The sequence below is a fragment of the Lissotriton helveticus genome, chromosome 5_1 (genome assembly GCF_964261635.1).
Source record: "Lissotriton helveticus chromosome 5_1, aLisHel1.1, whole genome shotgun sequence".
NCBI classification, from domain to species: Eukaryota; Metazoa; Chordata; class Amphibia; order Caudata; family Salamandridae; genus Lissotriton; species Lissotriton helveticus.
The window spans coordinates 2,128,278,493-2,128,304,999 of NC_136065.1; the positions used below are offsets into that span (position 1 = coordinate 2,128,278,493).

At 47.2% G+C, this 26,507-nt stretch overlaps 1 protein-coding gene across 1 annotated transcript in view; it reads left to right on the forward strand.

Annotated features, from left to right (window-relative positions):
- FIBCD1 (fibrinogen C domain containing 1) overlaps positions 1 to 26,507 on the forward strand; it is a 979,992-nt gene that overhangs the window by 936,167 nt on the left and 17,318 nt on the right. Inside the window, exon 10 of the mRNA XM_078646209.1 lies at positions 17,735 to 17,914. Coding sequence (XP_078502335.1) covers positions 17,735 to 17,914 — 180 coding nt within the window. The remainder of the gene's footprint in view (positions 1 to 17,734; positions 17,915 to 26,507) is intronic.

Genomic DNA, 26,507 nt, shown 5'->3' on the forward strand with positions numbered 1-26,507 from the left:
ATAGCTCAATAAATAAGAGTCAAGATTTGAGGTAGTAGGAGTTTGCAGGTTTAATACAGCATAAAGGACAGGAACAGGACAACCTGCACGGACAAGATCTGGGATGGCTAGCTAGCACGGGACAGGATTGGACTGGCGTAAGGGAATGGGGTAACATTTAATAACAGTGCACAAGCATATATACTAAAACAGTTGCATTGCAATACATATGATAGGCGGAGCAGTGGGTGTGGTCAATAGCAGTCGCGAAAGATAAGGGTGAAAGTGGGTGTAACAAGAGGCGTATACATAGACATGTGATGTAAACATAACAGAATATGTCATAAATGGGGCGGAAACATGGAGGGGGCTACCTAAGGAGCCGGGACCTCTAACCTAATGGTGCGCGCAAACTGACAATGACGTGTTACTAGGAGGAGCTGGGGGCTATGAACTCTGTGCTAGGAGTAGAGACTGAAGTCTGGAGAGTCAGGGCGACATGTACCTAAACCCTATCTAGTACCTGATATTTAGAGGACATGTTGATATAAACTAAGAGTCAGGAGGGGAGAGGCTAACAGACTCTAAGACTGGAGCATGCATTATTCTACATGTAGTGCGTGTTGAGGAATATTAAATGACCATTAAATGCAGTATTTCTCTTACATGGAGACGTAAAGGCTAGACGATGACGGAAACTATTGATGCGATTCAGTATCTTAGGAATGCAGAGAAGGAGGGCTGGACTGATAACTAGAATCATAACATACTCTTGGCAGACTCATAGGCAGAGCCAGGCCGAGCCGGGCACTGCGAGGCAGGAAGTAAGTGAAGGGTCGAGGATACAGGTGGGGGCTGTATCGCTCCTCAGCGAGGGTTCAGGAGACAGGAGCTGAATCTGGTGTCCGGGCCCTTTTGAGGCCTAGAAACGGGGACTTTTCAATGAAATAACGTGCACACTGAGAAACGTGGCAACGTAACTTTACATAGGCCTAATACTCGTAGCTTTCACGAGAACTGGACACTAGCATACTAGAGATGGACACAACTGTAATTGCGTCTTTAATCGAACATGGGGGATACATATGCATATTAATCATGCACACATAACATAAGATGGAGGACACGTAGGGACACAGAACATGGCAAAATTTACTTTTCCACATTCCCTCCTTGTCACTACGTTTCCATCAGGAAACATCAATATTCATGATACCATCTATCATTTCATACAGTATCATTTGCTCGTCTCGAATTTTCTTGGAACGGGATTTAGAACGGGACTTGGGACTAGGAATACAAGAGGTAGCACAAATGCCGCAAATCGCAGGGCCACATTGTAAACAGAGGCAGCAACTGAATATGATCGCTACTGCAATACCCAGAAATGACAATACTTTCCATCCCCAGGCGGAAATTGTATTCCAGAACCAACCGGACCATGTCCAGGTGCCTGAATCTTGGTGTAACATATGGGCAATATTATGGAGTCTGGTAATAGCTGAATAAACAGACGGCGCGTTATTAGGAATGAAAATGCAGCAACTAGATCCGATGACTCTACATGCCCCGCCCCTATCGGCCAGTATGACGTCAAGGACGAGACGATTCTGGAGCACGACAATTCTCATAAAGGATTGCTCCTCGGTTAAATTACCTAGAGCAGAAGTAGTCTCAATCACTACTGCTTCGAGGGTTCTGGTTAATCTACGTATCAGTTTACTATTTACAACAGTACCTAAGTAGGGGAAGACACCTTTATTGATATCTATGTATTGTTCTAGAGCAGTTTCAGTATAATCGACAATCGGGAGGTCTCTCTTGTGTCTCGTATGTACTAGGTGGGAATTCCTATGGTAGTCAGGTGGGGCTAGAAAAACTGGTGGCAGTAGGAAGGCAATGTAACAGGTTCCCTCCCAATCGAGGGGCAGACGAACATATGCGGTCTGACCACAAACAAAATAAGAATGACCTGAAGCTTTGAAAATAGATTTCCTACTGTCACTATACTTGACAATAGTAGTACAATCACTATGGCCTACATGTACGGAACCATTCTTTCGGACACATAATTCACCTTTAACTGGTAGTACTGATATAGCAGGTAAGTCTGGAGTAGTATCAGACTGAACATTCAGGACCACAAAATTCGAAGAATAATTACCCAAATTATAAACTTCATTTTCTAGATCTAACCCTGTTCTGTGGGGAAGACCTTGCTTGTCTGGAAAACATGTACTGTTCAGAAAAGACATATCTGTTGAGGATGACGTTAACGTGGACCATGCTCCACACGAACCATTATGTGAAAATGGATAAGGAAAGAGTGGCAGAACTCCCTTCGGTGTCTGGAAAGGGGGGAGTCGACCACACACCCAACAATTAGTGGCATTGCTGGTCTGGTGTGAATAATGTAACATGCGGATGAAGGAATTATTACGCATAGCAAGACGATATGAGAGTTCATGAGGAGGCAGATCACTAAACGTGTGCTCTACTGTAACATTAGCAGACTTATTTACATGAGGAACTGGAGAATACAAATAAAAGGCATAACTTGTGCAGGAAATCATAATGCTAAAATATAGCAGAAAACATAAAATAATAATGCAACTTTTAGAGTTCTCACTAACTCTCTCTCTGTGGGGGTCTATTATATACATGTCAGAAACCGGTCTAACCGTTTCACCTAGGGGAGGACTTAGACAATCAAACTGGCTGACTTATTTTACTAGACCTTAATTTAAGCTTATACTCCTGCTGCGGAGTTTTCTCTAACGGGGAGGAATCTGTATCATAGTCTTTTGCGGGACAGTCCTTAAGAATAGTACTTTGGCAATCCTTAAAATCCTCGGAAATGTTCTTGGTAACAGGTTTTAGTCCAAATAATCTTTTCACATGTGACAGGTGGACCCAGCCCTTCCTGCCTTCCAACTTGACGGCAGTACGGGTGGCCAGGAGGACCTGTTTGGGTTCTTTCCAGCGAGGCTCCAGCGGACTTGAACGATCAAAGTTCCTCACAAGAACCATGCATCCGGGAACGATTTCATGCGGTGCCACCTCGGTATTGTCTGGAAATGCGGCGGCAACCTGTGAACGACAAGAGTGTAGGGCAGACATCAAGGAAGCTAGGTAATCTGTCAGCATATTACTTGAAACATCGGTAATACTTCGGGGTCTAGGTGTACCCCACATGTTAGGGGGGCGGCCGAATACGACCTCGTACGGGGACAGACCTGATCTGGAATGTGCGACCATGCGCATATAAAACAGAGCAACTGGCAGAGCTACTAGCCAGTCCACACCTTTCTCTTTACATACTTTTGCAATTCGAATTTTCAGGGTCTGGTTATGTCTCTCTACTAGACCGGCTGCTTCAGGATGGCGTACACAATGGAACATCCACTGGTACCCTAACAGAAGGGAAACATGTTTCATGAGTTCAGATGAGAATGGCTGGCCGTTGTCAGAATATACGACTCTAGGGAGTCCGTAGCGGGGGAAGAATTCACGAACCAACTGCTTGGCAGTGGTCGCGGCTGTGTAATCTGGAACTGGATATGCTTCTGTCCATCTGGACAAAGCGCATACAACTACAAGGACATACTTGAAACCTCGACATCGCTCCATCTGAATATAATCCATTTGGAGGACTTCAAAAGGGTGGTCAGGGGGCTGGAATCCACCTTGTTCCACCGGGACACTTTTACCTGGATTAAACTGGCAACATATCATACAAGTACGGACTTTCTGCTTGGCTGCAGCTCGTAAATGCTTGTTAAACCAAATGTTCTGGATACTATCTAACATAGCTTTTTCTCCTAAATGGGCTGGACTATGTGCGGTATTGATAATGACTTGAACCATAGAGTCGGGGAGAAACCATGTGGCTTTACCCTTCGTTACCCATCCCTGATCTGTCTGGACCCCTCCTTGTTCGGACCATTTCTTGATTTCATCGGGAGTAGCATGTAACTGGATATCTATGACATCTTGAGTAGGGTCCTTAACTGTCATACAGGTAGTCGGATCTGGAGTGTGTGTCGGTGTCGGATTAACTGAAATGTCTGGAGTCTGTGTTGTAAGCTTGGCTGTGCGATCTGCTAGATCATTACCTTGAGAAATAATGTCAGTAACTTTCGTATGTGCTTTGCACTTCATGATAGCAATAGATGTCGGTAAGTGTATGGCATCTAACAGAGCTTGAATAAGGAGACCATGCTGAATCTTGGTTCCATGAGAAGTCATGAAACCTCTCTCCTGCCAGAGCACTCCAAAGTCGTGTACGACTCCGAATGCGTAACGTGAATCCGTGTAAATGTTAACTTTCAGGTTCTTGGCGTGTATGCAGGCTTGGGTCAGAGCAACTAGCTCCGCTGCTTGAGCGGACAGAGTGTCAATACGATGTGTTTCTATAACTTCAGTGTCAGTAGTCACTGCATACGCGGCTACTAGTTCTCCTGTACTTGTTCTCATACATGAACCATCCACATAAAGTGTCAGGTCGGGATCTGGTAATGGAATATCTGTCAGATCTTGTCTTGGCTTTGTCATAATATTAACTACTTCCACACAGTCGTGTATGGCAGGATTTGAAATAACTGACGGTAACAGTGTAGCAGGATTTAGAACTTTGCAGCGTCTGATTTCTATGTGTGGCTGGAACAGTGTCAGTTCATAACCTGTTAAACGTGCAATTGTCAAGTGCTGAGTCTGTGTTCGGTTTAAAAGAACTTCCACGGAGTGTGGAACTTGTACTGTCAAGGAGTGTCCTAATACTATGGAATCACTTTGTCTGATAGCTAGTGCTGTGGCTGCAACTGACTTGAGGCACGCAGGCAGAGCCTGGGCTACAGGATCTAGTGTGCTCGAAAAATAAGCACAGGGCTTGTATTGTCCTGCTTGATCTTGTGTAAGAACAGATAATGCTGTACCTTCGCGTTCAGTGACGAAAAGTGTAAAAGGCTTACTGTAGTTCGGTGTAGCTAGAACTGGAGCTTGGCATAAAGCTTTCTTTAATTCATTGAAACTAAGTGTATGTTCAGATGTCCAAGGGAGGACAGTCGATACGGCTGCCTCCTGTGTCGTTAACTGTATCAGTGGCTTGGCTAGAAATGCATACTGAGGAATCCATTGTCTGCAGTAAGAAGTGAGGCCGATAAAAGCACGTACCTCCTTCTGGGTCTTGGGCTGAGGAAGACTCGCTATTAGCTGGATACGGTCAGGTGTCAACTGCCTACCCCTCTTGGACAGTAAGTGGCCTAAATAGATCACTTGCTGGACACAGAATTGAAGCTTCGAAGGGGACACCTTGTGCCCCATCTCTGCTAGGAAATACAAGACTGTAAGGGATGCTCGCTCGCAAGCACGTTCAGAACGGGCTGTGATCAGTAGATCATCGACATACTGGAGCAGGGCAGTGTCAGTTGGCATGTGAATATTGTCTAGTTGTCTCTTAAGTGCTTGACTGTAAATACTTGGACTTTCTGTGAAACCTTGAGGAGCGCGTGTGAACATATAGCTCCTTCCATTTAAACAAAATCCAAAAAGAAACTGGCTGTCTGGATGAATGGGGACACTGAAAAACGCGTTCTTGAGGTCTATGACTGTAAAAAATGAAGCTTCGGAATCAATGGCTGTCAATAGGGAAGAGATATCTGGGACAACTGGGTACTGGGGAATAATACATTTATTGAGTTCTCGAAGATCAATCACTAATCGATATACTGGGGGTGCATTTGGATCAGTACGTTTCATGACTGGAATGATCGGAGAATTACATACATTGGAGTCAGTTTCTACAACTACTCCTTGAGCAATGAGCTCGTCAATAATTTTGGATAAGGCTGCTACAGCCTCAGGTGGCAATCTGTACTGTCTGATTCGTGGCAGGACTACACCTGGTTTGAGAGTCACACGATGGGGTGTGATTCGCATATAACCTACATCAGTTGGACCTTGCGCCCATAGATGCTGCGGAACATTGGACAATCTCGGATCAAAATCTCGTAATACATAGTGACCCTTGAAGTCACGTAGGAACAAGCGTATTCCTTCTGGGGAGCAGCAAATAACTGCACCTAATTCTTTCAGTGTCTTAATGCCTAACAGATTTTCTGGACATGACTTCGTAAGTAACAGATCAGTAGTGCGGGACAATGGACCTACTTCTAGAGTAACTGGCTTAGATATCTCGTTTACAATAGGCTTTCCTGAAAATCCAAGGGAAACATTTCTAGAGCCTGAGAGCGGAGCCCCTGGAACTTCGGCGTGACTAATGGTGGTCCTACTTGCCCCTGTATCAATCAGAAACTTTCTGTCTTTCCCTAATACTTGACTATGAACATAGGGACCTTCTTGATCTACAGGAATCTCGATGAGAGGCAAGCCTACCTCCCTCTCTAGGCTGGTTCATGAATATGGCTGATACTCTGGATACTCGGACTGTGCATACTGGTACATCTGCTGTGTAACATGCTGTGTTGCAGCAATAGGCTGCCGTGCTGGAACTATCTGTTGTGCATTCTGTGGCTGAGAAGTCTGTGAAACTTGTTCTGGTCTAGGCGGACGTGGTCTTTCTTTAGTCTTACCGGTAGCTATATTGTGTTTCAGAACTGCACACTCGTTTATAAAATGACCTGGCTGTTTACAATAATTGCAGGTCCCTTTAACGGGAACTGCAGGATGACTGGCTTGATTCGTACCCCTCTTCTGACTGTCTTGAGGAACAGATTGTGCAACTAATACTTTCATTTTCGTGTCTTTCATACGTTTTCTCTCATGATCTTGCTCTTCTCTGATTCTATTCTGGTGGTATTGAAGCATCTGTAACATTTGGGACGGGGTATTAGCTTGCCAGGTACTTTCGACTTTCAAAACTCGATTCTTAACTTGTGGACTTGAATTCTCGACTAGTTTAGTAACAAAAAGATGAGGGTATGACTCGCTACTTGTCTTGAGGCCACTGTTAATAATAAAGCATTTCTCAAATCTAGAATAAAAATCACTAGTGTCTTCATCTTGTTTCTGTTTACAGGCTGAGATTGCATCCCAGTCTTCCTTTTTAGTGGCTAATAATCTGGGCAAAACTTGTATTAACAGTTCAGGTAATTCTTTACATTTCTCTCCAAGACCGGTACCTGGTACTCGTATCTTATCTTCAGCTTCTAGAACTGCCCAATCGATCTTTTTCTCTCCCACCTCCCATTCTTTTTCCTTGAGTTTTTCATATACCCCTGCGGGCAACAGGACCTTTAGCATTTTAATAATATCTGGATACGTGTATTCTCCCATACGGAGCATGTCTTTTAATTCTCGGTGGAACCCTGCTGGATCTTTGTCATGACAGGGAATTAATTTCTTCATCTCTAAGAGTTCCATCTTTGTAATCGGGGTGTAAACAAATACTCTTTGCATTTCACCATCCGTTGTCTTAACTGGGTGTACTTCTCGTAACGGATTCTGTCTATCTATGTAAAAGGGTTTACTTTCTGGGGGTGAGACATGAACAAAATGCGGGTTCAAAAACGTACTATATTTGTGGCGCTGTTCTAGGATGACACTAATTAAATCGGTACCTAGACCTTTCCATCTATACTGGAGTAACTCGTTCAGGACATCGTGTAACGGACCTGGATCAGAATGTTGACCCTCATACAGAGTAATGAGGTGTTGGATCATATACATACCCACCAGTCGTTGCTCGGCTGGGGGCAGTTTCAGAAACATTTGTGCCACTATTTCATCTGGAAAAGTGGTAGAATCAGTAATCCATCGGACTGCTGATCGGACTAGTTCTTCTTCATGCATAGTACTTAACTCACTGTAACCAATTCGTGATTTCAGAATGTGATCGGTAGCTTGAAATACTTGTTCTAGAGAACCTTGTTCTGGTGCTGGATGAGGAACAGTTTTCTTGTGTTCTAGGCGTAAATGGCGGTCTGGAAATCTAGATTTTCCTACATACGCTATTCTGGCGGGATTCTCGTCCTCTACCTCTTCAGTAGAAGAGTCATTTTCTTTCTCGCTTACCTGTGCTGCTTTACGTTGTTCGTGTAACCTTATTATTTCTTTACGAATTTTCTTGTACATACTCTCTATACTACTGATGGTTCTGTGCTTACCCTCGGCTATATTATCACTCCACCTTGTCAGGATTCTCATTTCGGCCGGATCTTTAGTCGGGTAATCTTGTTCTCTTATTAAACAATTAATCAGAAACTTTAATAACATGAGCTGGATCTCAGCTTTCCTTTGAGACATGGCTTCGCCAATACTTTCTGGATCATCCCCTGTACGGATGAAACGATATATTCTGTCTAGATCTCCTTTCATATCCGGTAGGGTATCCAAATACCCGGTCACCCGTCTTACACGGATGGAATATATAACTGTACTATCATCACCTGCAACTGGATCATAGCGGCATTCAGTAAGAGCTCGTCGGATATCTGCAACGGACTTATATTTGGGCGTACGCTGTAACGCACATTCATGTAACTCGGCCAACGTTCTACGTTGGTGTGGTGGCGGGGTACCAGGAGGACCTCCTCCTGCGGCCCCTAAACTGGAATCGTCGACTGATACTCTTCGTGCTGGCAGAGTGGGAAATTGTAATGTAGGCTGAACCGGGGGTACCGTGGCAGGTACTCCGGTGACTGGAGGAGTAGGATTTACATTATTTACAGGGACTGGCGGAACAGGATTCGCATATTCTGGAACTGTGTCGTACAAATAGGACGAGATGAATATATCAGCTGCGGTCGGTTTGTGACGTAGCTTGGTCGGAACTAATGGTGGCGGAAAATTACTGGATGCTTCCGGGGTCGCTTTTGGCAAGCCCTCGGCAAGAAGAGGATACATACCCTTAATGAGGGCATGCCTCTGTCTGTCTGACTGTTCGGTTTTGACTCGTTCACCTATCTCGATTAATTCCCTTTCTTGCGCTCTTTCTAAGGATTCTCTACTTAGTTCTGACTTTCTGATTTCTTTTTCGGTTCTTTTATGAGATTCTTTGCGCCATAACTCGATGGCATCTTTCTGTGACTGTCTGGCTTTCTTTTTCCATAATGCTTCTTCTACTCGCATGATGCACTCGGCATCCCATGTGCCTGATACGGGCCATCTATACTTTTCCTCTAACTGTTTGGTATACTCTACCCATAAATCTAGATATAATATGGCACTTATGCCATGCTTCTGATACATAAAATGACCTGGACTGTCCCTAGGCGGGACAGGAACTGCTGCTTCTAGCAGACCTTTTCTGGTTTTTAACTGACGTAATTTCGAGAATAAAGGCATGACTGAACTGTAATCTAGACACAATACAATACACAATGAACACGATAATTACTCCACTCTCATACCACGACATTGAAATACATGAAGAACATTTAAAATAACAGTTCGAACAGAATACTACCTGGAATACTGAAAACAGAATACATGAATCTTCTCGAGAACAGAACTGACTAGAACAGAAACTAGATGCACTGCTAAAACAGCACGAAACTTACCGGTCTCATAAAGAGACACGTCAGGACCCGCATCCACCGAAGTGGACACTTCGTTTTGGGTCTGTGTACCACCAAAACCCACGGACCAGAGTCAATTAGATTGACCCTGTCTAGATACTACCCCAGCAACGGTACTCACCGGGCAGCAAGAACGGAAGGCCTCGGACTGGACTGGACTGCTTCGACGCCGGACGGACGAACTTCGGACTTCAGTTACGGGTGGGCCTCCGGATACCTCGGACCTTGGACTCTCGGCTTGGGCTCTGGTCGGGACTCGCCGCATTCCTCCACCGCCTCGTCTGGATGCTGGACCGCCACCTCCGTCTCCTCCGTGGGCCTGAGGGATACTTGAAGCAGAAATATCTGCACGTGCACGGTATGGTTCCGTCACGGCTGCAGAGGGTCAGGGGGCCGGCGTGGCTTCACCGGCGCGTGGGGAAAGGGCAAGTCCCTATTCGGGCGCCATTATGTGGTAAATAAATAAATAATACCTCTATTTTTGAATGAATATATGAATAACAGATAGCTCAATAAATAAGAGTCAAGATTCGAGGTAGTAGGAGTTTGCAGGTTTAATACAGCATAAAGGAAAGGAACAGGACAACCTGCACGGACAAGATCTGGGATGGCTAGCTAGCACGGGACAGGATTGGACTGGCGTAAGGGAATGGGGTAACATTTAATAACAGTGCACAAGCATATATACTAAAACAGTTGCATTGCAATACATATGATAGGCGGAGCAGTGGGTGTGGTCAATAGCAGTCGCGAAAGATAAGGGTGAAAGTGGGTGTAACAAGAGGCGTATACATAGACATGTGATGTAAACGTAACAAAATATGTCATAAATGGGGCGGAAACATGGAGGGGGCTACCTAAGGAGCCGGGACCTCTAACCTAATGGTGCGCGCAAACTGACAATGACGTGTTACTAGGAGGAGCTGGGGGCTATGAACTCTGTGCTAGGAGTAGAGACTGAAGTCTGGAGAGTCAGGGCGACATGTACCTAAACCCTATCTAGTACCTGATATTTAGAGGACATGTTGATATAAACTAAGAGTCAGGAGGGGAGAGGCTAACAGACTCTAAGACTGGAGCATGCATTATTCTACATGTAGTGCGTGTTGAGGAATATTAAATGACCATTAAATGCAGTATTTCTCTTACATGGAGACGTAAAGGCTAGACGATGACGGAAACTATTGATGCGATTCAATATCTTAGGAATGCAGAGAAGGAGGGCTGGACTGATAACTAGAATCATAACATACTCTTGGCAGACTCATAGGCAGAGCCAGGCCGAGCCGGGCACTGCGAGGCAGGAAGTAAGTGAAGGGTCGAGGATACAGGTGGGGGCTGTATCGCTCCTCAGCGAGGGTTCAGGAGACAGGAGCTGAATCTGGTGTCCGGGCCCTTTTGAGGCCTAGAAACGGGGACTTTTCAATGAAATAACGTGCACACTGAGAAACGTGGCAACGTTACTTTACATAGGCCTAATACTCGTAGCTTTCACGAGAACTGGAAACTAGCATACTAGAGATGGACACAACTGTAATTGCGTCTTTAATCGAACATGGGGGATACATATGCATATTAATCATGCACACATAACATAAGATGGAGGACACGTAGGGACACAGAACATGGCAAAATTTACTTTTCCACAGTAGTGGGGATGTTTAAAGTCCAAATCTGGTCCAGCGTGTGACCCTGTATGTGAGTGGGACTATGGATATGAGACGTGAAGTTGAGACTGGTCATCAGGTCGGTGAACTCCTTGGAGAGGGCGCTTTCAGCAGGATCGTTTGGCCAGAAATTGAAGTCTCCTAGGACTAACACTGACGAGTTGTTTACCGCCAGTGTGGCCAGGAGATTTTGGAGACGGGGAATGAAGGAAGGAGTAGAGTGAGGGGGCCGGTAGATAAGAACAGAGGTCAGGGGTATCTGGCAGGAAGTAGAACGTGTCACCAGGTAATCTACTTCTGGGATAGGGGGGAAGGAAAGGGTCTGGAGGTGGCGACCAGTGCGAGCTATAAGGGCCACACCTCCACCCCTCCTGCCCGCCGGGCGGTCCGCTCGGATGGCAGAATATGAGGGGGGCAGTGCAGCTAGAACGTTAGGCAGGGAGTCGGCCTTAAACCAGGTCTCCGTTAAGAATAGGAGATCCGGTCCATGTGTGTCGATGTAATTGAATAGCTCGTACTGGTGAGTGATCGCAGACCTGGTGTTCAGGAGTGTGGCCGTGGTATTAAATACCGGGGCGTGGGGAGTGGAGGGAAGGGGGGGAACGAGCGGGGGAGTTGGAGGCGATGGAGTTAACTGCGCAAAAATCACGGGCGGTGTGCTCGGGGGGGGAGTAAATAAACCTAGGGAAGTCAAATGGTCAGTGACGGATGCACTAATAGCACCGAGAGTCCAATATGAGCAAAGCTGAGATGGTGAATATATGAGATGAGAGGTATGGTGGGGTGCCCCTAGCCCCTGCCAGCCGCGGACGGGCACAGACGGGCTGGACTCTGGCTTGACTCCGGCGCGATAACGGCGCGCCCGCTGAACGCGTCCGCTGCGTGGAGTCATGGCCGGTTATTTAAGTACTGGTGGCTCAGTCCACCAAGGGAGGGGAGCCCTACCCAAGATGGCCGCCGCTGTCACTCTGCCCGGAACCCAGCTGGATCAGCCCTAGTGTCAGCCCGACACTCTAGGGGGAGGTCTCATGGAAAGAGTAAGTGCCCAGAGTATACCAGCAAAATAGTAGTAAAATCACTATTAAAAATCGAGCCTACACCCTCAAATCGGTGAGGCGCTACACAGCGCGGAAATCAGCGTGCTGGGACAGGGGAGGAAAGGACACACAGGGTAAATGACAGAAGGATTTAAAAATGCAAATAGCAGCAAAATTTAGACGACCGCCCGGCTCAAGCCTCAGGCGCTTAATGCAGTATCTGCATATGACTTCTGTGTGTAAAAAGATTTTAAAAACTACCTATTGGTTTTATGTTAATGACGAGCCATCTCACTGTCCATCTATTGGTATATTGACTCCGAAATTTTTGTCCATAAAAGACATTGCTGCATTCGAATCGTTTATGGACAAGATAAACCCACCACTAGCAAAAACTTTATATTTGCAATACAGATATGGGGTATTACAGACCAATGCTCATACATGCAAATGGGGAGATAGCAATGAGGATGGTATCTGTACCCTTTGCCCACTAAAGGCCAAGGAAGATGATGCCCATCTATTGTTTTTCTGTTCCGTTTATGCGTCACCTAGACAGCGTTGGTTAAAACCCTTGTGTAAAAATGTGGGTGTCAGGACGTATAAAGAGGCTGAGCGTATTATAAGGTCTAATACCTCACAACTGGTGGTCTTTTGTATAAGCAGATTCTTATTCAATGTGTTCCTTATTAGAAAACGTTTTGGCCATAAACTATAATGTAATAATGAAATCTGCAGTCCTCTCCCACAATGTTAAATAACGTAGAATGCACTGAGTCCACTTTTTGTATAAATCATGTGGTTTTAAAGATTTTAATCTAGGTTTTATTCTGGCTTTTTATAAGGAATTAACCTTTTTTATGGTTTTAATAAGATTTTATGTAATATGCATAATTAATTGCGCAGAATTAATTGTTACTCTGCCCCACTATATATTAACTGTAATGTGTCATGTGATCAATTGTTGTCAAATGCACTTTTTTTAGCTCCTGTTTGTAAATATTTTTTCTTGTGTGTACTTCCTGCTTTTATGGCTATTAGCCGAAATAAAGTTGAACTGAACTTAAACAGTGGCTTGTTCGAAATAGAGGCATCTATGATTTGTTTTATATGTGCTTCTTGAAAAGTGCTCTAAGATCCCGCGCGTGGGGGGTGGGGCACTTCATTGCTTATGACAGTTCCCATGAAGGAGAACTAGGATTACAGGTGAATAACTATTCCTTCTTGGACATCCTTTCCTGTTACCTATTAATTTTGTGTTTCCTGAGTTGTATGAGTGTGTTTTGGCCTACTTCCACTTACCCCACGGGGTATCAGTGTGTTTAGTTGATTGATTTTTAGCCAGCAGAGTGAGTTTAAGAGCCCAAGAGTGAGAAAGTGATATCTTCTGAATGGTATATTTTTCCTTTCTTATAGTTTTGTATAGCGCAAACTAGACCCGAGACTTTGTGCATCAAAGCGCTTTACAAGAGCACCAGTTTCGTTACATGAGGACACATTCATTTTTGTTAGGCGCTGGGAGAATAAGTGATTTGCCCAGAAACACAGGATGTCGAGCGTCGTTGCAAGGACGCGAATCCGGGGACGTGAACCCGGTGCCCCAGCTTCAAGGTCAACCACTCTAGCCGTCAGGCTACATCCTCTCCCCAAATGGATCTATAGGTTGTTCATGTTATTCCAGAATCACACTATGTCAGCCAGGTGGACCATTCCCTAAAACTTTTGACTGAAGTGGAAATAATATTGTTTCCCTCTTGAGTGGGAAAAGGACAATTTGGGCCCCCCATCCAGGTTTGGATATAGAAGGAATATTACCCAGATCTGGAGTCCTTTGCATAATATGACGGTGGACAGGTACGTTTAGGATGAGAACTCCTCTCTCCTGGAACCTGTGGTAATTGGTCCTGACCTCCAGGACCTGTAGGTCCTTACAGAGCTAAGCATGCGTAAGGTGACGACAAAGCTGTGACAGATGTTTCGCTTTTTTACGCCTTATGAGGATAAATCCCAGGGGGCATATTACCAAGAATAAGCGATAATGATCGCTAAGCTTGGTCAGAGGCAATAATTTTATCGCCGTGCTTCGCCTATTTTTATCCCTTAGAAACCTTGCAATTATCAAGGTTTATCTCCTAAGCGATAAAAATCGGCCGAAATGCATGAATATCACTGTAAAGTCAGCGATATTCATGCATTACCGAGCAAATGGTCTTAGCCATGTTATCCACCTACCATTGGATAACATGGCTAAGAACTGCTCTGGGCAGGCGTTAGCTTTTGGAGATAATCGCGCTTAGCGCGATTATTTTCAAAAGCAGGTAATAGGAGATAGCGATGTTAGCGACTGCTTCCAGTTGCTAACATCTTGGCACGCCCACTTTGCATGTCATTAGCGATAAATATCGCTGACATGCAAAGTGGGCCCCAAGATGATCGCTATCTCCTACTAGCTGTCGCTAACTGGTGAAAAATTCCCTCTAAAGCGGCGATAAGGCCCTTGGTAATATTCCCCCCCGGTCCTTTCCTGATGAGAGGGATATTCACACTTGCCAGCGTGCAGCCCAGTCTGTTATGCTGAAAGCACCTTTGGGCAACAACAGTCCTGCCTCATAGGGTTCAGCACCTGCTCCTCCCAGTGTAATTAGCAAGAAACCCAGCCAGATTTTGCAGCCTCGCCTGTGCCAGTGCTTCTTCTGTCTTAGCTGGATATATACCAAAATATGCGAAACACTTGAGGGAGGGAGTTGCTTTCTGATCCCCCTTGGGTGGCTGGTTGAATTTTAGACTACCAATAATAAAAAGTTCACTTGGCAATCCACTGTGGCAGAGTGGCCAGGCAAATGCACCTTGGTGAGGACATCTACCGCCAGACATGAACAGGTTCCCGTAATAATAATAATAATATACAAGTTTGTAAAGCGCCTGGTTACACCAGGCTAGTGTGTCCCCGCGCTACGGTATCGTCCACAAAGAGGCAGGCTGTTAGGAATCGCTATTTAGGAATCGCACAATGGTATGTATGTAGAAATCAGCTTCCTTTTAACGATTTCTTAATATTCCTTAATTGCGATTCGCAAATTGCTAATCGCAAATAAGGAATAATTTCCCATTAATTTCTATGGGCCAGGAGGCCCATAGAAACGAAGGGGAAATGTGCGATTAGCAATTAGCTAATCGCAATTTGGGAATATTTTCAAGGGTGCAGAGGTGTCCAAAGGACACCCTGCTGCACCCCTGAAAATGACATGTGTGCGCATATGGCGCACATACATGCCCTAAGGGCATGTATGTGCGTCACATGGCACCTTTTGTATTTAAATAAAATGCTTTTTAAAAGGAATTCGCAACTTACCACCAACTAGAAGTTGGTGGTAATTTGCGATTCCTTAGGAACAATTAGCAATATTTTATTGCATCATACATTGCATTTAAGGAATCGCACATTTTGCGATTCCTTAAATGCAATCGCAAAATAAGGAATAGCAAATTGGGCGATTCCCTATTTTGTACCACATTTCTTTCATACATACCATATTGAGAATTCGCATTCTCAAAGGCCGAAATTCTGAGAATTTCGGCCTTTGTGAATGCGAAAATGCTTGATACATATCGCCCATAGAGCCTTGAACAGGATTCGCTCCTTGATTGGCAGCCAGGGCCCTTCTGGAGGAGGCTCTCTTGGGTAGCATCAGAACCATGCGGGCCGCTGCGTTTTGGATACGCTGCAGCCTCTGTATGCAGTCGACGTTAGCACCCAGGTAGAGGACATTTCCATTGTCCGTGGAGTCGACGACCGCCAAGGTAAGATTCACACCTTTCCTTTTGATGGAGCGGAGGGAATCCCCCTTTCCAGGTATGAGCAGCTAAGACAGTTGAATAGGAGAAAATGAGTTGTGGGATCTCCTGGACCAAACAGGTGCGCTGGAGTTGTTCCCTAATCACCAGATCACAGCCCTGAGTCTTGCCTCGAATTGATCTGAAGCTCATGATTGGGAGTTTTTGCCAAGACCTTTACTTTCTTTATTGATTGGCTTAATTATTTGATACAGTGCTGGTGTGTCGGCTTGTGGTTATTTCGCAGAGCTGGAATCACCAGGGTTAGACCCCCCCGTGAAGCCCTCCGCGATAAGTAAAGTGGAGACGCAGCTCGTCAATTATGAGGTCTGGTGCATCAGATTCTCCATAGGTAAAAGGGGTCCTGTGAGCAATTGTTTATGGGGCTTGGCCCCTCCTTGCAAGAGCCCTGCTACTGGCACTAAACCCCACTGGGGAGGCTCAACTGGGTTAGTTCCTCAGATGCACGCTGAAGGGATCCCAGGGAGTGATCTAAAAGTTTTTCTCTTACATTTGAAATGTTTTGTGGTATCATATTCATATTTAGAGGGATTAAACTATGAGGTTGAATAATGATGATGTTCTTAGTGTGTTGTGTAAATCCTGTTTTTTTGCTTTATTACTCATATGACTTTTCACATCTTTGTGCCTCTAAACACACTACTCATCCCAAACCTGAATCTACCGCTCTCTCTAATGCACTACCCTATTTCTCACCTTCTACCTCTCTCAATAAATCCTCTTTCTCCTCCCTTGTATGTCTACTATGATTCCCAAAATAACCCTTTCTAGACTCTTCCCTCCTCTACCTATCCTTGCATCATCTGACTCAAACCTCTCTTACTATTCAGATCTCCCAAACAAGTCTCTCCAAACCCTAAACTTCCTTCTTCTGCTCTGCAAATAAACCGTTTTTTAACCTCTTCCATGCTCATGACGGCTCCCGGCCGACATGAGTCACGGTGGGCGTGTGCTGATGGCGGCCGGGAGCCGTCATGACCACACCCACAATTGGAATGCTCAGCACTGCGGCGGAATTCGTGCTGCAGCGATGAGGCTAGACCCCTCCCTCCTCTATCCCTCCACTATCCTTTTCAATCCAGCTACCCGACTCACATGTCCACCGCATCAAATTAATTTCATATTTCCCTGTACAAATTCACCATTAATCCTATTTTGGTTCTGGAGTTGCAATGAAAATGCTTCGATGCCGCATCAGGGGTGCCAAGCGTTCTATAAATGGAAACCCCTCACTATTCTATCCCTTTACTATCCTTTTCAACCCAAATAACAGACTACCATGAGCACTGCTCAAATGAATTTCATATTTCCCTAAACTAATTCACCATTTATCTTGTTTAGGATCTGGAGTAGCATGCTACTCATTGAAAAGTGCTTTGATGCCTTATCAGTGGTGCCAAGCGCCATATAAATGGAAACCCCTCACTCTTCTATCCCTCCACTATCCTTTTCAACCCAAATAACAGAGGTATAAGTCCACCATTCAAATTAATTAAAAATGGTCCTATACTAATGCACCAATAATCCTTTTTGGGTTCTGTGGTAGCGTGCTACTTGCCAAAAAGTGCTTTGATGCCTCGTCAGGGGTAGTAAGCGCTATACAAATGCAATTTACAATTCCAATGTCATTGTAACCTTGTTTTGTCTCCGCCTCTCGCAGGGTTGAGGAGGATCTACCTGCTCACCATCCAGGCGCACTACGAGCTGCGCATCGACCTGGAGGACTTCGAGAACGGCACGGCCTTCGCGCACTACGGCACCTTCGGCGTGGGGCTGCACTCCGTGGACCCGGAGGAGGACGGGTACCCGCTCATGGTGGCCGACTACTCTGGAACTGCAGGCGAGTACAAAGCGCCCTCTGCAGGAAGCACGCGGAATCTGCGCGAACCTGGGGGGGGGCCTGGTCTCTTTAGAGGGGACCAGACGGGGCTGGTCCCCAACTCTATGTGTCCCAGACCCCCCTTCGGCCCCCGCGCCACATCTGTCGAAGGTGCCAGGTGGCGACAGAAATATATACAGGCGCTACACCTTGTCACATGCATTAAAGTGTCCAAATACCTTTCACTGCACAGTAGTGTTGCTTGCTTAAATCTGTCTTTGCATGTGTGTTTACATATATATAGTTACATATAAAGATATAAATATGGAGGAACTTAAAAAATCAGATTTAAGCAAACACACACATAGGATTTAGGGGGTATCCTAACTGGCTGCACTGGTTCACCCCAGAGCTGAACGCCTGTTTCTATTTTTATGCTCCTGCAGTCTGTAAAGTGAGTTAACTTAAAACAATGATTCTTTGAGATAGTGAATTATTTTGGACAGCACAACTCAGAAACAGAAAGAGGTAAACCCGGGCCCTATTTTGAGCTTTAGGGCCACATATATGAAAATATCATTTTGCTATTACCAAAAAGCGATTTTTTGATTTTTAAGGAGTTGCTATTTGGTAATTGCAAAATATTATGTAACAAAACAGACAGGAAATAACAATTCCCTAATTGAGATTTCTTAAAAAACGCAATTAAGGAATTGCAATTTATAATTGCGACTTCATTTGTTCCTATGCGCCTCAAGGCCCATAGGTGAGAATGGTTTTACATTACCTAAATTGTGATTATCTAATTGGTAATTGCAATTAGGTAATGCTAAGGCAAGGGTGCCTGGGGGCCTAATGCCCCCCCCCGATGCCCCCCCCTGATGCAGAAGTCTAGCCCGGGGCCACGGTTCAGTTCCCGCCTCGGCGGGTCTTGAGCTCAATGTCCTCGGACCTGATAATTCTCGCCTCGGTGCCTATTCCAATCATGGAGTCCCACTCTGCAACTCTGGGCAATAGCTTGCTTAATCTCCACAACGGCCCCCACAACGCTAAGGATGCCTGGCCTCCACCTTGGGGGTGCCCAGGAGTGGACACCTCACAGGGAAAAGCCAGGAAGGGTTCCTCGGCGGTATTCGTACAAGTGCCGAGATGCCTCCGGGTAGTCGTGCGCTATACAAGTGCGTAATTATCATTTATTATTATTACATTTACATTAGGGATTCCCTATTTGCGATTCCCTATTTGCATTTGCAAGTTAGGTCATTTGCATTTGCAAACGGACGAATTTTCACGATTTGCACCGTTTGTGAACACAGGATAGTTTCATACATCCGGCCCTCAGTGTCTGAAAAGAAAGCTCTAACCTGACATTTTTCGGGGTCAAATAAATTGACTTTACACACTGCAGGCTCTTAGAAACAGGGGCATGGCTCTGCACTGAGATGGTGCAGCCCTCCATGACACAGCCCTGGCGGCACTTCATGGCACTGCCCGTACTTACCTTGTCATCGCTGCTGCTGGAAATGAAGTAGTGCTCGTAGGACTGCCATCTTGTGTATGGCGTTCCTCTGGTTCCAGCATCCGGCTGACATGGTGTGTGATCTGAGGCAGGTGGTGCAGATGGACTCAGAGTGGGGTTTGTTGTACAGGGGTCGTTCGTTTGAAGTTGTGTGTCCACATGGATCCAGCACCGCAGAGGTCCCTCTCTGTGGCATGAACCCTGTGCAAGCACAGCACAGCCTCCTATGCTGCTTTTGTCTCTCCCCTGCATAGCTGCTGAAGGGGTCAAAGTGATGGTGTCCAAAAAGACAGTATTTAGGGCCTGACTACAAGTCTGGTGGTCTTACGACTGCCAGACTCGCAGTGGCCCGTCCGCTGCATTACGACATGAAAAGTTGCTGCGGCGGAGAACACCGGCAACGCCTGGAAAGAGTCATTCCTTGGCGGTGGTGATGGGGTGTGCCACAATGAAACAGGCTCAGCGGGCCTGGCACAGTCCAGCTGAGCGTGTTACGAGTTCCTGCACTGCCAGCCATTTCATGGCAGGAGAACCGCCATGAAAAGATTGGCAGTGCCAGAAAAAAGGAGGCCTTACAGGCTATGGGGACACAACATTTGCCCCCCTTGTCTAAATTGGCCCAAAGTTCCAGCACGGTATGGACGGTGACGTCCATGCCGTGCTGAAATTTCCAGCCATTATCATTGTGGTGCCCATTGGATAGGCAACGACCGTCCGCCGTACACAACTTCAACTCATAATACGGCAGGAGGTCCTTGAGCAGGTTTGGCGCAGCGGTGCCAGCAGAGAGCCGGCACAACTTTGCCACACTCGTAATAACGCCCGAAGCCCTTCTGGTGAACGTCTTTCTCTTTTGTGAGCAGTACCTTGGCACTCTGGGTCTTGCAGACATGGGCACATTGTTAGAAATGGGATTTCTGGTTGACTAAGTCTTGCACCAAGGCCAGGCAGAAACCACCACTCTAGTCAGGGCAAGGGAGCCACACGCCAAGATAACCCATGCTCACCCCCTTGGTAGCTTGGCACGAGCAGTCAGGCTTATCCCAGAGGCAATGTGTAAAGCATTTGCGGACGCACCCTGCAGCAACAACCTCCCAGGCTCCCACAAAAGGAACTCCCCACAAGGTTATATATAAAAATAGCCTTTGTATTATACCAAACACATTAGATAATAAAAACACAATTTACACTGTGCCACTGGCACGGGCGGAATTTACAGGGGATTATATACACAGGACATGGCCACATGGACCACTGTCAGGAATAAGCACTTGGTAGAACTAGAACTTTGTAAAAATAGCACTTGGAACATAGAATAATTGTAGCACCAAATAGCAAATGTAGCACACAACCAGTACCCACTGGTAAAAGGAAAGTACACCCTGCGCAATCCTAAACACCTTAGGCATATATCACGCAGGGAACCATGAACTCACTAGCATAACCTATACTAGGAAACACAACCTCCTAAGCATAAAAATACATTTAGGGGTATAAGCAAGAAGCATTGCATATTATTCATAAATCACATCACGGTCCAGGTTGCGCCACTGCGCCAAAACCTAAACGTAGCAGCTGCCCACTACTTACTGGGCAGCTGAGGACAAGAACAGAGCCTAAACGCTACAGCTGGCACTAAGTGCTGCGCAGCTGTGGGAGGCCTAAGTAGGGGAGAAGGAGTGCAACTCACTCCTGAGTCCAGAGACATGTCCCTAGAAAGAAAATACCTAAACAGTGCAGCTGCCCACTGCTTGCTGGGCAGCTGGGATCTGTAAACTGTGGCATGGGCCCTCACTGGCCCTTAGGAGCAAAACTCCGCCACGTGGGAGCCTTCTAGGCTCTAGAAATACAGATTGCGCGCATGGGAGCCCTCTAGGCTCTTAAACAACTGTGCCCCCAAAAGGTTGGAGCCCTCTAGGCTCTAGAAATGACTAAGGTGCCAAACATCACCGGGCTGCTGGGGGAGGCTCCTCTTCCTTGGGCGGCAGCGCTTGACGTGTCTCTCCCTCCTCATGGGAGCCTGGCCTTCACAATGCGCCCGCTTCACCCGGTCTTCACCCGGTCCCCCATCTCGGGACCGGGTCTTAGTGTGTGGAGCCTTCGTGGCTCCAGGGCAGCAGTCCCCTCTTCCGGCTGGGCGCCGGCCAATCCCAGCGCGGCGACAGGCGGGACTTCCTTCGACAACCTGGAAGTCCCGCCTACTGCCAGGCGCAATGCTGCCTGACTTCTGGTTTCGCCCGCGGCTGTGATCTCTCAGGGATAACGAGGGGTAGGCACCCTCGAAATACAAAATAAAAGTAGAAACGGGGTGGACACCCGTTAAAGTGCATAAATAGCGGGGTGGGCACCCGCTCCAGAAATGATAAAATCAGTGGGGTGGGCACCCGCAGGGGAGCCATTTTGGGGGGAATCCCTACGCCGGGCATTCCCTCGGGTCAAGGGGCAGCTCAGCGCTGCAACCATGAATGCGGACAATATGCAGGGTAGGCTCCTGCCTGTAAATAACAAGATAAGCGGGGTAGGCACCAGTGCTGCGATTAGCAAATGCGGCAATGAGCTGTAGGCTCCCTCAATAACAGGGCAAGCTAGAATAAAGCGCTTCCCAGGCGCTAGGGGGCACAGAGACCACCAGGCCCCCAAGGAATGACCCCAGGAAAGAAAAGGGCCCAGCAACAAGCAGGGCATCACAGGACAAGGCTTCCAGGGCAAAGAAAGTCTCCCAGCCATCTTCAGGCCAGGCAGACGGGCCCCAGAAAGAAGTCCTCCAGCAGTCCAGGGGCTTAGCAGGGCCCAGAGAGGCAAGCCTTCCCCTGGGCCCCAGCAGCAGCACGCCCCTGGTAGATTCAAGTCAGGAAACAAGAACATTTTACATGAGGTCACAGCCTCTTTTTATACACACATTTCCTTTGTCTCTAGGGTACAGGGTGGGTGGGAAACCAGATACAGCTGGTTCTGGAGCACTCTGTTGTGCTCAGCCCCTCTCCCCATTCACAGGACAGGCTAGGGACATCAGTCTCACCACAGGGGGCGGAGCCAGCGTTGTGTAGGGAAGGTCCAGCCCTATTCAGGTCCCAGGTGCAAACCTCCCATCCATCTGGCTGTCAATCTCTCTATTCACCACAGGGGCAGACCCATCCTGACTCCTGGAGCCAGGCACACCAGCCAGCTCCAGCCAATCACAAGCCAAACAGTCAATTCACATTCACTGCACAGACATGCCAACTTCAAGAAGTGGCACTTCCACACTAGACACAATAAATCCACGCACATCATCGCGCAGCATTTAATATCACAAATCCGCACTTACCAAACTCAACCCTACACTCCCCACACATCAGGAACTACCATGGGCACACATATCCCCCATGCATTCTTATGGGAGAGCAGGCCAATCTCACACACGCACTCAGTGAGTCCACAACTTTACACCGGGACACAGAAATCACTATAATTATCTCAGAGTTCAATGCAAAAGGTTCAGGGGTGAACCTGCAAGAAGGGCCAAGTCCAACACACATCATTACAGGAGTGAGATTACGTGAAACTACAGTTTCTTCACACCAAGCCCTTCTCTTTCAGGACTTTGACACACACATAGCCGTGTTAATCGTGTCCAGTCCTACACTACAATACCCCTCCTAGTTCACTCCTGACCCAAACAACACTTGGTCATGCACTGACAATGCGCCTCGTCCCTCCAGCATGAGAGTTTGCAGCACCCTCCCCTCCTCCCCTCCGCCACAGTCCTAGGTCAAAATGAAATGATACTAGCAGGCAGCAAGAGAGCGGCAGCTGAAGATGAAGCAGACCACAGGAGCTCAGGCCGCAAGAGAGCAGCAACTGAAGATGAAGCTGACCACAGGAGCTCAGGCCGCAAGAGAGCAGCAGCTGAATATGAAGCTGACCTCAGGAGCTCAGGCCGCAAGAGAGCAGCAGCTGAAGATGAAGCTGACCTCAGGAGCCAGGCAGCAAGAGAGCAGCAGCTGAAGATGAAGCTGACCTCAGGAGCCAGGCAGCAAGAGAGATACAGATGAAGGCGAAGCTGAGCTCAGGAGCTCAGGCCGCAAGAGAGCAACAGCTGAAGGCAAAACAGACTGCAGGAGCTCAGGTGGGAAGAGAGCGACAGCTGAAGGCGAAGCAGACTGCAGGAGCTCAGGTGGGAAGAGAGCGACAGCTGAAGGCGAAGGGACCGCAAGAGCTCAGGCAGGAAGAGATCCCCAGCTTAAGGCAAAGGTGACCACAGAAGCTCCAGCAGCAAGAAAACAACAGCTGAAGGGACCGCAAGAGCTCAGTTGGGAAGAGAGCGACAGCTGAAGGTAAAGGTGACCGCAGAAACTCATTCAGCAAGAAAACGACAGCTGAAGGGACCGCAAGAGCTCAGTTGGGAAGAGAGCGACAGCTGAAGGTAAAGGTGACCGCAGAAACTCATTCAGCAAGAAAACGACAGCTGAAGGGACCGCAAGAGCTCAGGCAGGAAGAGATCCCCAGCTTAAGGCAAAGGTGACCACAGAAGATCCAGCAGCAAGAAAACGACAGCTGAAGGGACCGCAAGAGCTCAGGCGGGAAGAGATCCCCTGCTTAAGGCAAAGGTGACCACAGAAGATCCAGCAGCAAGAAAACAACAGCTGAAGGGACCGCAAGAGCTCAGTTGGGAAGAGAGCGACAGCTGAAGGTAAAGGTGACCGCAGAAACTCATTCAGCAAGAAAGCGACAGCTGAAGGCGAAGGGACCGCAGGAGCTCAGGCCGCAAGAGAGCGACAGCTGAAGGCAAAGGGGCCGCAGGAACTCATGTAGTAAGACAGCGACAGCTGAAGGAAAAAGTGCATGGCACTACCTTGCTTTAATTCGCGTCAGGCCGGCATTCCATCGGTGGTACATGGGTGTCCTCAAGCGTCCACCTATGGAATTTGACACAAACCCAGGTTCGCAAAGAGCTGTAGACAGGGGCTTATGCCAAAACCGAGCATCTGCCTGAGGCTCACTTAACAATGAGAATTATCAATATTTCTCCCCGTTATTTCCTCTTACATGTGAGCTGTATTCATACAAACAAGAAAGAGCCTCCCATGTTTGTGGACTGATGCTGCTGGTCTTTTGACTCTGAGGGTTCACTGAGTCCTGCTAACCAGACCTCAGTGCCTGTGCCCTGACCTTAAACTGGTATGTCGAATTGGCACAGACTCAATCGGAGAAGCTAACTTAACTGTATTTACCTAGCAAATGGTACCCAGGGTACCCTTGGCATTCCAGTTGGAGGGTCCCCCCACCAGGGATTGCAGCACTGGTTGTGCCACACATAATATGAGACTTCCCAACTGTCATTTGCAGGTTAGAAGAGCAGTTTAAACAGCTAGCCTGACTTTTTTTTTAAAGTTATGGCAAAACCAGTGTATATGTGCAGGACACCCTTATGACAGGCATATCGAGTTCTAGGGCTGGGTGACACTTATCCCATGGGCAGATCATGTAATATCTAGCCCTGGGCGGTAAATTCCGTTCCACTCGCGGAATTTGGATACGTTTTCGTCCCGCGGAGAACGCAGACTTGCCAAAAATTCCACTCTCCGCGGCTTCGCGGAGTTTTTTGCTTGTTTGCGCTTTGGAAGTGCTTATTCACGAGAATTTCCCCCCGAGCATGCAAACAGCGTTCGCAAACAGGAAAAAAGCATTGCGAACGGGCGGAACGAGCAGTTCCGCATGTTTGCGGAACTCTGCGTGCTCGCAGAGATTTTTTACCGTTTCGCGGAGCTTTGCATAGCACGACTACACAAATTCCGCCCACCCCTAGATATCACATGTTCTGAAATTAAAAACACAAAACTGTCCTTTATACTGTAAAAAAGATTGGCTGCTCAATTGGCGAGCAGAGAGTTACACGTTGACCTCTCAGCTGTGCTAACTCTGGAACGGTGCAACCAAAGTGGGTCATTCAAGGTATCAAACAACTGGTTACATTAATCCCTACTTGATTCTGAGGTCGAAATGAATGCAACAAGTTACAGTGTGCAACTTTAGCAAAGTTACCACTTTGTTGCCTTCAGTCCCTGGAACCCATACTGGTTGCACACGGCTCTGGTCACCGAGACAGTTTCCTACCCTCCTTGGGAGACAGGCTAATGATTACCAGGAAGGATACAATAGGGGCCTGCTCTGAAAGGAGGTATCACCCCCTGCGTGCAGGAAGCCACCTGGGCGTTGGGCCAAAGGAGAAGCGCCTTTGAAGGGCAAAAGGCTAACACCTGGAAGAGGGGCTGCTGCATTGTTTACATAGACAGGGTGGCACATGGGACAGCAGAGGGGAAACCAGTTGCCTAACCGGTTTTCCAGCGGTGTGTATCCCCCTTTGGTAGCCACACCTCTGGGTTGCGCTATGGCTTGTGGCCAGGAGATGGTTCCTGCCATATTGGAAGTGTGCAGAATGGTGCATCCCACTTTGCAGGTAGTGGTCATCAGGTGGGAGGGTACCTGGTAGCCCAATGGCAAATAGAAGGTGCTCTGTTGTGGGCGGCACCTTCTTCACTTGGTGGCTAGCTAAAGAGAGGGACTGTGCCTGCTGTCCCCTGCTCTAGGGGAAGTCCTCTCCAGAGCCTAACAAAAGCCAAGAGAATCCAGGGGTCAAAGAGCTGGGCTCCTGGTCACAGCACAGGGTCAAAACAGCTGAGAAGCCTTGGGAGCAAGTTGGTCACCGAAAGTCTTCAACCCGCTGCCGTGCAGCACCTCGTACGAGGACCAAATCACAAAGTTGCACCCAAGTTCGCTGAACGAGGGAGTGTTGTTGGAGTGCAGTTGGGATCTCTAGAGGATGAGTTATCAATACAGGAAGGACTGGCCCGTGACCATGATACTATCTAGAAATCCAGTGGTGACTGGGTCTCTGTCAGCACCGAGAGGACATCGAGAGACGTCGACCTTGTGACCAGGATGACCTCACACCTTCGTGGACTGAGGAGTAGTCGCAGCAAGACCCCCTTCGACCGCATCACATCCACAGCATCCTTAGAGCATCTTTGGCATGTTTATTCCCTTGCATCAGGACCACTTCTCTAGGAAAGCCCCTCAAAGGGTAAAGGTGCCTGGAACTGACTGAAGACTGCC